At 44.5% G+C, this 17006-nt stretch overlaps 2 protein-coding genes across 2 annotated transcripts; one reads left to right on the forward strand and one right to left on the reverse strand.

Moving 5' to 3' along the window:
* Positions 1-6: 6 nt before the first annotated feature.
* LOC115766354 lies at positions 7-17004 on the forward strand (the record flags this gene model as incomplete). The annotated part of the gene is made up of 8 exons (XM_030710253.1): positions 7-47; positions 7410-9090; positions 9130-9715; positions 10865-11270; positions 11326-11852; positions 16057-16418; positions 16491-16680; positions 16762-17004. Coding segments are annotated over 8 exons (3957 nt in total), but the record flags the coding sequence as incomplete, so codon positions are not given.
* LOC115766449 (fibroin heavy chain) lies at positions 12196-15163 on the reverse strand. Its single transcript, XM_030710381.1, has 2 exons — positions 13369-15163; positions 12196-12855 (listed from the first exon to the last, which is right to left on the reverse strand). Exons 1-2 carry the CDS (start codon positions 15078-15080, stop codon positions 12297-12299), a joined length of 2271 nt encoding a protein of 756 aa, XP_030566241.1. The 5' UTR covers positions 15081-15163; the 3' UTR covers positions 12196-12296.
* Positions 17005-17006: the final 2 nt, after the last annotated feature.

The following is a 17006-nucleotide window of genomic DNA, read 5'->3' on the forward strand; positions in this document are numbered from 1 at the left end:
GTTGTTGTTGTTGTTGTTGTTGTTGTTGTTGTTGTTGCTGAGAGATCTCGGTCAATGCACGAGACGATCTGGCAAATAAATGGACGCGTAATTTGGCAAATTCTTTGGCGGGTTTTTTAATGATTTATTTTTATTGGCGCTTGCTTTCGGCTTGTTGTTCGTTGTTGTCTTGATGCTTTGCAGCTGCTTCTTCTTTAGCCCAATTTTGCTAAACTGTGTCATGTATCGTTGTTGTTGTCGTTGTTGTTGTCGTTGCTCCTGCCGTACGGATACGGATGCATTTGCCTTAACGGTTGCGATCCGGACTAATGGCTCAGAACGTAGCGTGTGTTAATCGCTTCACGAAATCATCAAGACTGACGGGCCGGGCCGGGCCGTAGCCGCTGCCGTCTCTCATTGGCGCTGACGCCGCTGCTGACGCTGACTGCGCTGTCGCTGCTGTTGCTGTTGTTTTTGTTGCTGCTGCCGTTGCCTGCCTTCGGCATTTGACACTTTGCGCTGATGCCGCTGCTGCTGCCGCTGCTGTTGTTGCCTCTCGTTTGCCTATCTCCCCGCTTCCCCCCTACCACCCTGCTACACTCTCCTCTTCTGGCCAAACGACCCTGGCCAGCATCTGCCGCCTCCGTGGCTCATTACAAAAATATGTGTGACGTCGTGGAAAGCATTTTACATTGCGTTGTGCCCAACGGATTCGGTTCTAATGTCCAACCGGTTTTATTTTCTATATATACATGTGTACACACATATATATATATATATATGTATGTGTATTTTTTTTTTTTTTTGTACACCCACAGCCCGCAACAGCCGCCAACCCAGCGCTTGGGCATCTTCGTGTCGAGCGGCCAATTGAGCGCCTGTCCAACAGGTTGTCACTCAGGCAGGGCATCAGCTGGGGGAAACGGTTGTTGTGGTCGCAATTGCCCTAGACAACATTGAGGGTATATGTACATCTACCGCAATTTGTCGCCATGTAGGGTATCAGTGCTTGCTGCAACAATCTTTAAGTCGATAAAAAGACGAAGCTTTCAACATTCGAGTACGTTATGAGGCAAAAATCATCTACACATATATTGTAAAATGGGGGAAAATTGAAAATAATATTAGCTTTGATAAATTAATGAAAATTGATTATGATATTATTATTGTTATTATTACAAATTTGTATTAATTTTTAAATAAATTCCCCCTTTTATTTGCCTAAATTTGGCGACCTGACTGATTTGTTCATAATTTTGAGAACTTTTTACATTCGTTTGTTCCATTTTTAAACATTCCTAAATATAAAATTAATTATATTTTCCATATATCATATTACAATTATGAATTGTTAGTTGTTTCAGCCGTAAAATAAACAACTAAAGGAATTCCAGGAATCCGAATTATTTAAAAAAAAAAATGCAAGTACCTCTAGGGAGCCGAACCGCTCGTATAATCGACAATTTGCCTTCATTTCTTGTATTCCCTCGATTTGTGTATGTATTATCAGGTTTGTTACAGGGTATTTTTGACAGTAATATAGTTTTTCTAAGTAAACAAGCAAAACAACAGCACAAATTGGCAGCACTTCAAACACACTCTCAAGTATTCACGTTGAAGACAAATGATCGAATGACTGAAAGCACTTGACATGCAATAACAAAAAGCCAAGTTTCTTTTCTTTCCGAATTCTTGAGCATGTGTCCCACTGCTGTTGCCAGGGTATTCGCAGTTCGTTGCGTCAACGTTATGTGAACCTTTTCATAAACCGTTTCATTTATATTTTATTTTCGTTTTATTCTTAATACAAACGCCGCCCGCCTTTTGAAGAATTGCCCATTCCATGGCTATTTGCCGACACACACAGAACTACAACTACAACTACAACCGCACACAATGTGTTGTTGTAGTATCTGACAATGGCATATGAGATTGACGTCTCCTATACACACAGTTTACAGTTTAATTGGATGTGAACAGACAAATTGCGGTAGCTTCGCCCACAGCCCCTCCCCCTCCGCGCAGCTCTGCTGGAGGACTACCCATTGACGTACCACTCTACCTGACCTTCGTTTGAGAATTGGCGATTAGTAAAGCTTAAGCGATCTCTTTCCAAGACTTTCGATCATTTTATGGGACAAAAACAACCATGGCTCTGTATTGCCTTAACTTACAATCAAATTTATATATAAACATGAACATGTATGTATTTATAAATATAAATGTACTTCGCACGATTATTTCATTGCCATATAATAAGAGCGTGAGGAGAAAGTCCTTTATGTAGGAACATCACTGAAATAGGAAAAAAAGATGAGAGCGAGTTAGAATAACAGCAGAAGAGAGAGAGAGAGAGAGAGAGAGAGAGAGAAGTAAATTGGAAAAGCATATATGTATATGCATACATACATTGTGCAAACTTAAATACATTAATAAAATAAGTTAGAATGACGCCAGAACGGACCTACATACATACAAACTTACATATACCCAATATATATGCATGTCTACATACCTATATACATACATACATACAAATATACGTAAAAATACAAGTGTGTTACACATGCTCATTTACATATACAAACATAAAATAAACATGCATACACATACATACACATTTGCATACATATATACAACGTATACACATACATATATCATAAATACATACATTCACATAAACATAAAAATATATAACTCATAATATTGTCACTGGCACTTGTAAACGCAAAACTTATAACAAGTCCAGCCTTACTTGAATTTATGAGAATTGAGGAGTAGAGCGATATTTAAAATACGTTTCACTTAAATTGGCACCGCAGCGAGAAACTTTGCAATTGGCATAAAGGAAGATACATGCATGCATACATACAAACATACATACACACATACATACATACATGCATACATGCATACATACATACATACATACAAACATACATACATATACAAACATAATATAAGACTTACTAAATTGTCACTAGCACTTGTTAACACAACACTTATGATAAATGCATGTAAACCTGCAAGCCTACTTGAAATTATGAGAATCGAGGAGTAAAGCGGTATTTCATAAAACGTTATGTTTTAATTTATAGCGCAGGAGCTAGTTGATTTGGCCAGCGTTTAGAATGCATAACAGAACACGCATATATGCATACATACATGCATGCATACATATGTACATACATTCTTGCATGTATACATACAAGTATGCAGACACACATACGAACGTACATACAAAAAGTGAAGCATTACCATGTATTTATGTATTTATTTATATATTGTGTGTAGGGTAGTAAGAAATCGTTATGCTTTTGGTAGACTTCAGCACTGGTTAATTAATGTTTTATTCTTTCGAGTGAAAAGTGAAATTGACGTAACCGCCAATCTTCAAAATAACATATGAAGAAATACACTAAAGCGGACCAGTTCTTTCGTCTAAAGAATGTGACCATGAAATACCCTGTAACAGGCAAGAACTAAAAGTTATGTATATGAACTGAGCTGGATGCTACAGGCAAAGAAATATGTATATAAATATGAATATTTGAAACTATGAAGGACTTTTGCTCTATATGATAGAACTGATGGCCTTCAATGTGTATAACTAATAATACCCTTTTGAACATTTTTTTGGGTGCAGGGTGTACAATATGCGGAATTGGAAGAGGAATAATTTCACTTGCTATGGAGGAGACACACTTTTCAAGTAGTGTCTGTTTGTATTTTATTATTACGACAGTACATACTTACACACATACATAAATACGTACATACATAATACATACATGCATGCATACATATGTATGTATATTCTCGTATAATATAAAAGTGCAGTTAATATTGACTGAACCGAATTTCAAGTGGTGCTCGTGCGCACATTTTGCTCTTGGCTGATAATCATGAGAATTATTTGTGTAACTATATATAAATATATATATATATATATATTTTATTATATATAAATATATATTTAAAATATGCTTGTATATATGTATTTAATTACGACAGTTGGCAATCTGGCCTCCTTCTGTTTGGGGCCTAAAAAGAAAACATGCAATTAAAATGTGTTGCTTTTCGCTATTGTCTATAAACATTGCTATGTATGATATACTATATATATATATATATATATATATATGTAAGTACTTGTATTATTATTATTAACTGCTGCTCACCCGTATATACACACACACACATACATGTGTATGTACGCTACGCTAACTATCTACTTACTATCCATTTCACACTGCTTCTTCAGACTTTGGCTTCGGCTTTCGTTCTCTTTAAGAAATGTGCGCGTGACACGAGCACGACACTTAATGTCTAAATATCTTGACACGATAACTAAGCAATATGGTCTGAGAGGAACTCCAAAAATTATATTATTCTTATTTTTTATTATTTATTTTCTATTAGAAATATATTTAAATAATTGACTTAAATTTTATGAGTAGCATACGTTAATGGCATCCCAAAAAGTATATTGGAATTAAAAATTTATATGAATATAATTCAATTCTCACTAAAAATGTGCTTTTTAAAGATGAAGTTATAATAGGTTGGCAAATTGTGAGGATAGAAAGATAAGTTAAGTTCGCCAATAATTATCAATTTGAGGTTTGAAATATATATATATATATGCCATATAACGTACAAAGAAATTCTTGAGTTTTACTTTTAAGCCTGTAGATTTTTAAGAAAATAATCTATTAAAAAAGTCGAAACACATTGAGGCCCTCTCTATTCTTTCAGTATAAATGCAAGTTATTCAGAGCTCTGAATATGTATTATGCATAATTTAATTTAAGAAAATAATACAATAAATAAAGTCTTACGCATAAAAAGCTAATAAAATAAATCGACTTTCTTTATAGTGCAAAAATTATCGTGCCTAAAATTTGTGATTCTCGTGTTTGAAGAAACAAATCTCGCGACGCGTCCATCTCTAAGCATGTGTGCTTGGGATTGCCGTTGACTTAAACGTTTTTTAGTGACGCTCGAGTAAATAAAATACAGTGTATAAACTTGTTGGTACATATTGTTATAGTTGTCATACTATTTATTTACTGTTGTTTTTTAGTTGTTGCTTTCTGGTGACAGCAACTTCTTTGGCGGCGTTTTCTAAAGTAAGGCCAAGGAAGGAATATAAGGAAGGGGGGGGAGGGGGGAGGGGGTCTGGTTCAACGGCGAAAGTCAAAGGCCAACGCCGAGGGCGGCAATTTCAACAGTAGAATGAATGTGTAGAAAGTGAAAGATCTTGATTCGGTAAATATGTTTACGAAAAGAAGTCAGTGCTCCATTAAGATGCCAGAGATTGAATAAATCCGCCTTGCGTGTCTGGCTTTGTTTGTTGGGGACTGGAGATCGCATAAACTGCATCCAACTGGGCGGACGATGCGACCGGCGTTGGACATGGACAAGTCCAACCAGTCTCTGGACATGGCTGGCCGTATCCTGTGCTCCGTCCATTTGGGGTCACCTCGCTAGCCTAAACTGTCACTTTAAATACCTTGGCCGCGTTTATTGCAGACACAGATCGAGTCCAGTTTCTGGGATGCGTATGAATCCGAAAAGTAGAACTCGCTAAGCACCAAGCAGAAAGTGCAAGCCAAGCAAATCTGTAACTGCCCGTTGCGCATGCGCATTTAATAGAAGACGAACAACTCATTGCACAATGGTACGAAAACCACAAGCACTAGTCCATGTCACAGTTCATGTTTGTGGGAAACAAATTTACATTTAATATTTTCTTGTTGTTGTCATGGGTGAGCTTAGTTAAAGCTTATCAAAGTATCTGTTCCAATCGACAGGGCCCTAAAACATTATGTATTCACGAGACTGACTAAATATAGAAATAACAAGAGAGTTTTTTTTCGAAGACTGTACCCACTTTTTGAATTCGAAGACACCTGCTATATTACTTCAGCTAAAAATAAGGTAAAAATAAATAAATACAACGAGAAAAGAACTCTATAAAGGTATCCAGGTCTATCCCGTACAGCTCACATTTCCTCAGACTTTAAACACATCATTTGATTCTTCAGTTTCATTATCAAATAATAAAAAATATACAAAGTTTCATTATCAAAGCCTTTAACTCTTTACGGAGCATGTTAAGTTGGCTGCGCCTTTAAATATACTGAGCAAGCTAAGTTGGCTGCGTCTGAACACTTGTTACTAGTTAAGGTGGCTGCGCCTAACTGTCGAATGTTTCGTTGCATTTCGCTTGCTTTGCTTTCAAATAAAGTGATTACCTCACCAGTTATCATAAATTTGCACTTTGGCACCTATTATATTGATTATACTATTTAATACGTGAGCAGATCCAACGAATTTTATGCAATTAATTGAGTTGTAATTGTAAGAACAGGAAATGACTGTCCTATGTCAGGCAACGCCCCAATTTATGCATGAATAGCTTGCCAAATATAAGATTAAAAACTTTTTGATTACATACGCTTATATTGACGGGCTCTCAGGTTCTGAGTACTTAGCATTATATAAGTATATATATAGGGGCATATCTAAAAATATATTACGGAGGAATACGTATCTAGAGATTCAACCGTTAGTTTGCTTTTGAAAAATCTACATCTAAATATAATATAGGAAATATTTGCTAAGCTTTTGCTCCGGAACATTGGAACCAGCAAAAAAAAAAATAAGCTGATAAAAAAAATAATTCACATGAATAATAAAATAAATAATGGGATACTTTTTGATTTTTTGGTCGAGTCGGGCATAACCATACATGCCATAACTTTTGCACCACTGTGCAGTGGGATCGTTGATTCTCATCTGTGATTAGATCGACAATTTGCAATGCTTCGATGATTCGACGCAGGGCAACTAAACGACAGCCACAACGTTGACAAGGTGCCCAGAACATTGGATGCGTGGGGGCGGTAAGGGGAAGGCGGCGGCCGAATATACTTAGTATAAACCGTGAGCGACATCTTCACTCAAACGTTACGGGCAAAAGTCAAGCAGTCGAAACTCTCATATCGGCTGGGGGGGATTTGAGTTTCTCCTGCAAGTGGCGCATTGCTGTGACAGCGGGTCGGCGGTTCGGCGGTTCGGCGGTGGTGGTGGAGGTGCTGGATCCGCTTGTGTTTTGGGTCTCTGCTGGGTCGTTGTTTCATTTGTACACGAGACTCGCAGCCAAACGGTCGCGTACGCGTTCATTCCAAGAATTTGTGGACAACAAATCCAGTTGCCACTCGCTTGTTCGTTAGCTGAATTGCTGGTTTGCCGGTTGCCACCGACGTCGCCGTCAGCTCGTCCCGTTCCCGTTGCCGTTTGCCGGCCACATCTATGTATAAAATGCCTGCCTTCCACATAGTCGTAAAGCTTCTAATGCTGCGCCTGCTGCTGGCCAGTCTGTCGGGTCTGTCGGGTCTGTCGGGTCCGTCGGGTCTGTCGTGTGCGGCCTATGACTTTGGCTATCATCCCAGCGCCGAAGAGTTTGACAGTCTGCTGCGGGAGACGCGCACCTGGACGCGCGATTTGCTGGCCAATGAGCGGCGCCGCGAGAACTATGTGCCCCGCTACACCTATCCGGAGCAGGCACCACCCAAAGCCGAATTGGACTTTCAGCTGTTCAGCGACGATCAGGAGCAGCAGGCACAGCAGCCGTATGTGTATGAGTCTGTCGCACCACTCGAGCCACAGCCAGAGCAGCATGTCCAGAGCGAACTGATAGAGATTAGCGATGTTCCAGCAGCGGGAGCAGCAGCAACATCTGGAAACAGCAGCAGCAGCAACGGCGGCAGCAAGTTTCCCATCTTCTTTACCAATCCCGCCACGGGCATTGTGTATGCCATTAGCGAAGTGGGTCGGAACACCAAGTCGCAGACGTGGCCCGGCAATGGCAGCGACACAGATGCCATTGACATCTATGTGACCAAGGCCCAGTATGATGCCGATTTGCTGGCGCTGCATCAGCGCTACGAGAAACAGTGCGCCGCCCCGTCCCAGTCTCAGTCCCAGTCCCAGTCAGTGTTGTCCACATCCAGCTTTAAGCCGCCTGCTCTGGGCACAGCGCGTCCGCAGATCATACGCCTGCAGAAGCCCCCCAAAAAGTCGACAGTTCCAAGTTCCCCAAACACAGCCGCCGGCAATAACAAGCTGCCGCCTAGACCGCCTCCCATAATGGTGGCCAGCGGCACGACGGGCAGCATTAGCGATCAGCTGCTCAAGCTGCCCACAACCACGACCACGACCAAGCCTCGGCCTCGTCCCACACCCGGCAAAACCCAAAAGCCCAAGCGGAATAAGCGGAAGAAGAAGAAGAAAACGCAAAAACATCGACCGGGACACAAGTTGACGACAACAACAACAGGGCCACAGATTGTGCTGGGCAAACGCACGACCAGCAGGCCAGGATCAATAGCCGCACCTCCGGCCACACAGCTGGAGAAGCCGCACATGCCACTGCCCACAGCCGCACTGGCAGCCGCCAGCAGCAGCGGCACCATCTTCAGCGACAAGCCCATCGCCATCTCCAGCGGCTATATTGAGCTACCACATCGTTTGAGGCGCCGCTCTGTGGATGCCCTACCCAGCACATCGGCGGGCGCCCGACCTGTCAGCAGTGGCCGGCCCCGGCCCAGGCCCAGCGGCAGCAGCAACGGTCGGCGTCGACCAAGTACCAGCGGTAACAGCCGCAAACGTCCCGATACGCCCTCGTTGCCAGCCAATCCCGCGACTGGAGGCAGCGGCTACCGTGTACCACACGCCGTCCACCTGCTTCATGCCCGGCACAATGGGAGCGACGAGCGTGCTGAGCGGGAGGGCAGAAAGCACAGCGCTGAGGGGATTCTTGATATATTTGAGCTGTTGACTGGCGATGATTACGAGGACACGGATGACTCCTACTACGAGCAAGACGCCAACGAGCATATTGCAATCAATAAACACAGCAGCAGCAGCAGCAGCGAGAAGCCGACGCAGGAACAAAACAGCAGCTCGGCGGAGGAAGGCGCCGACTTCGGTGCAATGGAGGAAGAGCTGCCAAGCATTATAAAAAGCACCACCACCAGGAGCACCACTACCACCAAACCCAAAACCACCACCACCAGCACCACAGAGCCAGCTACAGAGCTGGCCTTCGATGAGGAGCAGCTGCAGTCGGAGACAAGCGAGGAGAAGCTCGACAGCAATAAAAACAGCATGAGCAAAAAGCGCATCAGACGCCGTCCGCCCGGTCCCAGTTCCGATGATTACTATGATGACGATGATGTTGATGATGAGGATGTGGAGAACGATTTGGACGCGGACTCTGATTCGATAACGGATTCAGGCATTGGCAGCTTCTTTCGCATGATATTCTATCCGGTGCAGGTGGCAATGTCGCGCATCTTTGACGGTATTACGGGCCAAACGGACGAGGACGAAAGTGTGTCCTCGGCTACAACGAAGCCCAAATATCCCAGCTATACGCTCTATCACAGCGCCCACAGCCACAACTCGCTGCCCGACGACAGCTACGCGGATGAGGATGAGGATGAGGAGGACGATGACGGCGGCTCGCTCGGCAGCTGGTTTGGTTCTTGGTTTGGCCTGCGCCGTCGCACCAAAAAGATTGGCAGCACCACAGCCATGCCCGCGGCGCCGCTGCCTCTGCCAACGCCTGCCCCAACGCCCACAGAGCCAGCCGGGTGGCTGGAGTCCTGGTTCGGATTTGGCAAGACAACAACGGAGGCGTCCAGCGAGGAGACTGACTATGACAGTGAGTATCGTGTGGTCCCCTTTTCATGATATACGAACTTACGAAAGCGTGGCAACTGGAGCTGAAGATCATTCACAGAATGTTCTAGTCGAGAGATACCCTGTAATCAGCTCACATACATTCAATCCCACTCAGGCTGTGCTTCTTCTTCCCCTAACCCCACACTAAGCATAATGCATTCGGTTGTTCTCTGATGCTTAAGTAATTTCGAGGGCTTTCACATGACATTTAAATGCGTTTCCAAGTCAAAGGGCAAGGAAATACGCTAAAAATCAGGTATTTTTTCCAGGGATGTACGAAGTATCCAAAAAGGGAATTATTGCTTAATAAATTATTAATAATATATTAAACATAAAATATAACATTTGGTGTATCAAACTCTAACACTTTCTAGCTAACTTTAAAAAAAAACTTGTTTCAAAATCGATATTTATCGATATTATGGAAATATCTACAAATATCGAGAAAAATAAAAAATTAGCTACAAGTTTAGCTTGTGCAGTTTTTTTTATAGAGATTTCTCGATTTAAATGATTGTTCTCGAAAATCAATTATACGAGAGCTCACATTTCGGATTGGAAGCCTCTAGATTTTACAGCTCCAAGGAATTATGCGCTCACATCGAATCGGCTTATCGGACAGATCTAGAAAATATATAAACATTATGGTAAAACTGAAGAAATTAATGCACGTGTGGAGGTGCGTTATAATAAATAATACAAAAGATCCGCGTCTTAGAAATCCGCCAGAACTCCCTCTGACAAAAATCCAATAAATTTTACATTCTTCCAATGTCTTAAAAAAACTAAAGGCAGTTACCTGGCTCGAACCGTAAACCGATAATTCTTTGTTTCCTTGAGCTTTTAGCCCTGATGGCAATTGAATTTGTTGCGGTTCTCCGGAACTTATCGAGCTACCCACGTATTAAAGTAGAAATATTGTTGCTCCGGCTGATGCGTTGCGGCAGACGGCACACTGACCCGCTCCCAGATCTAACGGCGGCACCAGAAGCTTCTGCTGTCTTCGCTATATGCGTTAGATTCACGCTTTCTGCACAGCCTGAGCACTTAACTAGTTTAACCCTCTTGGTCTGTGAGCACTCGCCTCTGCTCTCTTTTAATCTGCCCGTCCCATTTGCTGCTCTTGCAGAGTGGTTCGCCGGCTGGTTTGATGGCACGTCCAAGCGTCGCCGCAAAACAACAACAACGACGACCACAACGACAACAACAATGCCGACGCCCCAGGTGCCCATATTGACCATTGTGGATCCGTTGCGCAATCCGCAAAATTGGATTGGCATATTGGCGCATCACATAGTGAATGCGACCGGCGGGGGTGTCGCTGGCACCACCAAAAACCCGCTGCAGGAGGCGCTGGTCACAGGTGTGAGCAGCACGACGAGCGCCAAGCCGGAGCTGCCGCGACGCATCAGCTATGACAAGTATCAGATCTGGCGACTGAAGCCGCAGGATGAGCCGCAGGTGCGCGCTTTGGAGGAGTTCAAGTCGAGCGAGGACGGCAACAAGCTGCAGTGGTTAAAGGGGCCCAGTCTTAGGTATGTTCACATGGCCAAATCCAATGCCCAATCCATTCGATCCACTCACTTGCAGAGGCCTCACCGATGTGCTGGTGCCGCCCAAGATGCTGGTCGACTTTCAGGGCACGCTCAACTTCGAGGGCATTGCTCACGAGGTGCTCATCTTCGATGTGGGCAAGGCCATTGCCTATGAGCGCAACAAGGATTACTATCTGTACACGACGCCCGCGGCGACTAAGCGACCCATCAAACAGCCACCGACGCCGCCGCCCCTGACCTGGAACAAGTACTACGAATACGACGACATACTCCGCTATCTGGAAGCGATGCGCATGCGGCACACGCAGCTCGTCGAGCTGATACACATCGGACGCTCCTTCGAGGGTCGACCGCTGATCGTGGTCAAGATCGAGTCCAAGCAGATGGCCGCTGCGGCCAGCGCCGCTGCTGCCGCCAGCCATAAGCGGCTCAAGCACAAGCGTCGCTCCGGGCGTGCCAATGCCGTGTTCATAGAGGCTGGCGCCCAGGGTCTGGCCTGGATTGGACCCGCTTCGGCCACGTGGATGATCAGCGAGCTGCTGCGACTTATGCGCACAAACAGTAAGTACTTTAATCAAGATCAGCCGGAAGCGAATTCCGATGACAATCGAACCTAAGCATTATTTTTAGATTAAATGCAGTCCAGGCAGCTTAAAACAAGGTATTCGGTCCAAATCTGAGGACTGGCTGTAGCCAAAGGTCCATCTAAGTCAGTGCCAAGTTAAAATTAAGTCTGTAGTTGAAGCTGATTTAGCCTTGTCTGAAAGCCAATGCTCAAGGGGTGTGTCCACCTGGTGGGCGTGTTCGTTAGGCGAGTTTTCACTGTATTACCCAAGCGTACCCCTATTTGTAGTTACATTTCGACCAACCGCCCAAAGAATCAAGCTCAAGTTTATAAACTGTTTAGACTATGGTAATTGCTTTATTTATACGGTTTCTAGTTAATATCAGAATGTCAAACGTTAAATTTTGTGCGAGCGAATTGTTGATCCGGTACGTAACTATTTATCCTCGACAAAAAATACTGTTAGCGCTGTCGCGCAGCCAGAGGAGCCACGTGGGCGGCTGCTTCATTTCCGTCAGGACGGCGTTGCGACGTGACCTATCAAAGATCTTGCGGCCCTGGCAATCCGTGTATTTACCTCTGGACCTGCTGGCGGCGGACTTGTGCTGGGGCTTGACCTTGGCCACTGAGCATGATGGCGACGAGTAAGACTTTGCCTTCACCTTCGCCTTTGGCATTGGCTTCGGTTTGCCACTCACTTTGCATTTGCCGGCGCAGACCCTTTTGGCGCTGGCCATCACCGCCTGGTTGCACTTCTGGCAGCTGGCTATACTGCCGGAGGCGGTCGCCGAGATGCTCCTGCTGATGGCATGAGCACGATTGTAGCAGGGTCCACCGCTGTGCGTGGCCAGCGTTATGGCAAAGGCAAGGACCAGCAGGCCGAACACAGTGCCCACGGCCACGTGCACATTCCGATCGGCGTTCTTCAGATCCACCATCAGCTGGACTATATAGTAGCCCAGCGTTATCCAAAACGTGAACGTGCAAATGGCAAAAAAGCTGTCAAGTAAACAACAAATTAGGAGACTAGCAGATACCCTTAATCCGAGTTGCTCCTACAAATATTCTAGCTTCTAGACAAAAAAATCGAAATAAATCGATTTCATCGAAACGGGGCAAGTTATCGATTATCTATTCATCAATAATTAGCGTATACCTGCACTTCAAGTTATGTATATCTGGCTCTTGTAATTTTCAAGCTATGCTTAAAATGCCAATTGCAAAAATCGATATTTATCGATATTATAAAGATAGCAAGAGGCTTAGCTCGCCTTGCGTATGGTAAACGAGATATATTTATCCGAGACCGATCGTGTCTTAAAAAGCTTAAAAAGCCAATTGCAAAAATCGATATTTATCGATATTGTAGCTCCCCTTGCGTATATTCATCCAAAACCGATCGTGTAATCTGTCTGTCTGTAAACAGACAGATAGGCGGATAAGCGGACAGGCGGATGGGCGGACAGACAGACGGATGAGTTGAGGGTATAAAAACTGAGAGATTACACTTACACTAATATGGCCAGCACCTCCATGAGAAACGTGGCGATAGCATTGATGAAGTCGTTGTTGCAAATGCGAACGCCGCCGGATACCTGATTGCTGCTGCTGGCGCGACTGCCCAAATACTTTTTGCAACCCGCAAAGCAGTCGGTATTGATGCCGCATAGCTCGTCGCAGGCCAAATGATCGCTGCAGGTGCTGCGATTGACGGCGTTCAGGAGGCCCTTGTTGCCTTGCAGGTGGACCGGCAGTCCGAGCGTGTCGCGTCCACGCATTAAGCCTTCGGCAACGGGTCCGCTGGTACCATATTGGCTATAGTCCACGCTGCAAGCAGTCCTTGGTATTTGAGCATCATCACGTCCGACCACATGCTCATTCAAGCTAGATTTGCGTCCAAAGCTCATAACACCGAATGCCACAGCGCCAGGTTTTCCTTCCTGTGCAGGGTCGTTGCCTTGGGAGCCAACGCATCGACACATCTCGCTGCCTCTACGGGATGCCGGTTGATACTGGTCATAGCCCATATCCATACCCGGTCCGGCCCCATACCCATAATCCTGTTCACCTTCTGGTCCCACCATTCCTTGCCAATTTGCTTGACCCACTCCTGATCCCCTGCCAGACCCTACTCCTAATCCCCTGCCAGACCCCACTCCTGATCCCCTGCCAGAACCGATTCCTGGATCCATTCCTTGCCAATAGTCTGTTTCCATTCCTGGCTCCATTCCCTGCCAATTTTCTGGACCTATTCCTGGATCTGTTTCTGGCCAATTGTCTGGACCCATTCCTGGCTCATTTCCTTGCCAATAGTCTGTTTCCATTCCTGGCTCCATCCCTTGCCAATTTTCAGGGCCCATTCCTGAATCCATTCCTTGCCCATTTTCTGGACCCATTCTTCCATCCATTCCTTGCCAATTGTCAGGGCCCATACCTGGATCCATTCCTTGCCAATTATCTGAACCCATTCCTGGATCCATTCCTGGTTCCATTCCTTGCCAATTTTCTGCACCCATTCCTGGATCCATTCCTTGCCAATTATCTGAACCCATTCCTGGATCCATTCCTGGCTCCATTCCTTGCCAATTATCTGGACCCATTTCTCCATCCATTCCTTGCCAATTGTCAGGGCCCATACCCGGATCCATTCCTTGCCAATTATCTGAACTCATTCCTGGCTCCATTCCTGGTTCCATTCCTTGCCAATTTTTTGCACCCATCCCTGGTTCCATTCCTTGCCAATTTTCTGGACTCATTCCTTGTCCCATTCCTGAGCCTCTCCCTGAGCCTCTTCTCGGATCCATTCCTTGCCAATTTTCTGGACCCATTCCCTGTCCCATTCCTGAGCCCCTCCCTGAGCCTATCCCTGAACCTCTTCGCGAATCCATTCGTGGTCCCATTCCTGGGCCTCGCATTGAGCCCCTTCCTGGCTGCATTCCTGGTCCCATTCTCGGACCCATGCCCTGCCCCATTCCCGGACCCATTCCAATACCACACAGACATTGAGGACCCATTCTCTGTCCTGGTCTCGGACTCGATCCTTGGTAAGGGCCGCCTTGATTTGAATATGGCATCGGCCTAGCGCTCATGCCCGATGGTCGACCATTTTGCACTCCGGGCGCTTGATTCTGGGCGTTCTGTGCTCGAGCCTGCTCCTTGCATTTCGTGCATGGGCAGGGCGGCTCTGTAGGCGGACGTGACGCCGGGCCCGGTGGTCCAGACATTGCGCTACGCTTGCCGGGATTTCACACGTGAATAATTTTTACAAAATTTTGACTATAGACTAGCACTGACAGATTTTGGGTAGAAACTGAAGTCAGGGGCCATCAAAGCCGACTGACATACCCACTTAGATGGGGCAAAATTCTCAAAAATTCTCTGAATTTTTGAAAATTATCAACTTAAAATTATTCCAATCTTTTATAAGTATAATTGGAGGAATGCTGGGTATATTAGAAAATTCCAGAACATATATTTATCCACTAAATATAAATCAATACATAAAAATCTTAAGAAGCTAATATTTCCTTCGTCTTAGGTTTTTAGTTACTAAGTGATCCACTTCGAAATCGATTTTTTATCAATTTAAGGAAGGTTCTTCGCATCTTGAAAAAAACTGATAATTTTCTTAAAATTCGATCTGTTTGGCTTTAATATTCGGCGATATCTGAATGTTATTTATTACAAATGGGTTGTAAATCGTTTTTAATCGATTTTGTGGCCGTTATCAGCAACATAAAAATTACATAATTATCTTAAAATTCGAAATCTCATATTTTAATAAGAGGCCTTATCTGAATCATGACTGATTTGGAAATCGATAATTATCGATTTTTTCTGTTTATTGGTTTATCGATAGCTCAATAAATCTCTACAATCTTTCAAAAAAATTTGAACGGAACATTTTTTAAGCATGTTCTGAATTTCTATCTTTTTTATTATCCAAGTTTGATAAAGTCATATCATATATATAAAAATGGGGATATAGCCAAGGTATAATGTAACTATTTAATAAATTTCGAAAGATTTATGTGAGAAAAATATCTCAACTTATACTACAATGATACAAAGAGGCTGTTGAATTTTTTCAAATATACCATATTATTCATTCTCTATGATATGAGGAATGATAATGGGAATCGACGAACTCCTTAGATATTGAATTTACACTTTATTTATTATGTTTTCGTGTTTTTCCAGAGTCCGATGAGGAGCACGAGTTTGTAAGGAACACCACCTGGTACATAATGCCAGTGCTCAATCCGGATGGGTACGTGTATAGTCATGACTACGATCGATTCTGGAAGAAGTCACGTTCCCATCATGTGGCTAAGCAACCAGCTGGACTGCTCGATTCGGCGATGACGTGGCTTCAGCAGAAGCGTCATGGCGATAAGATTTGTTATGGGGTGGACCTGGACCGCAACTGGCTGTATCAGTGGGGCAAACGGGGTAGCTCCAAGGCGCCCTGCAATGAATTTTATGCCGGTCCGTCGCCCTTTTCTGAGCCTGAAACAAAAGCTGTGTCCGACTTTCTGATGGACTATCGCACCCAGATCAAGGTGCGTGGATGGGCAGCCAAATACGAATCGCCTAATCTGATACTTATCCAATTTTGTGCATTGCTTTTGCAGCTGTATATATCACTGCAGGCCTATGGACAGGTGTTGTCGTATCCGGTGAAGGCCAATTCCACCTTCAATTCGGAGCGCATGGATGACTTTCTGGACGTGGCCATGGTGGGCACCGATGTGCTGCGCAAAAAGGGCAGCAAGGCGCGCTACAAGGTTGACTCGGCCAATGATTTGATTGAGCAGCGTTCGGGTATGTAGTCAAAGATGCACTCTAAGTTTGATCTCAATGATGCACTTACTCTTGCTACTCATGCCCATTGTCCTTCCGTAGGCTGTGCTGATGCCTTTGCCGCCTATGAGATTGGCATACCGTTCAGCTTTACGCTCCAGCTGGCGGATAACGGTGTACATGGCTATCTATTGCCCAGCGGCGCCATTGAGACAACAGCGCGGGATGCCTTTGAAATAGTTAGCGGCATGCTGGACTACATCTGAGCCAGTTGGTGGGGATGCGAGTGTTCACGTTTAAGCGCGCAGCAAAACTCAAATGTTAGTTCCTTTTTTCTTTTAGCTGCG

Source organism: Drosophila novamexicana, unplaced genomic scaffold (genome assembly GCF_003285875.2).
Source record: "Drosophila novamexicana strain 15010-1031.04,08,12 unplaced genomic scaffold, DnovRS2.1 tig00001151-arrow-arrow-pilon, whole genome shotgun sequence".
NCBI lineage: Eukaryota > Metazoa > Arthropoda > Insecta > Diptera > Drosophilidae > Drosophila > Drosophila novamexicana.

Excerpts from the sequence above, each read along its gene's own strand:
- LOC115766449 (XM_030710381.1), bottom strand. The coding sequence starts at position 15,080 with ATGTCTGGACCACCGGGCCCGGCGTCACGTCCGCCTACAGAGCCGCCC. Across the intron at positions 12,856-13,368 it reads GAGGTGCTGGCCATATTAGT|CTTTTTTGCCATTTGCACGT; the intron begins GTAAGTGTAATC and ends TTTACTTGACAG.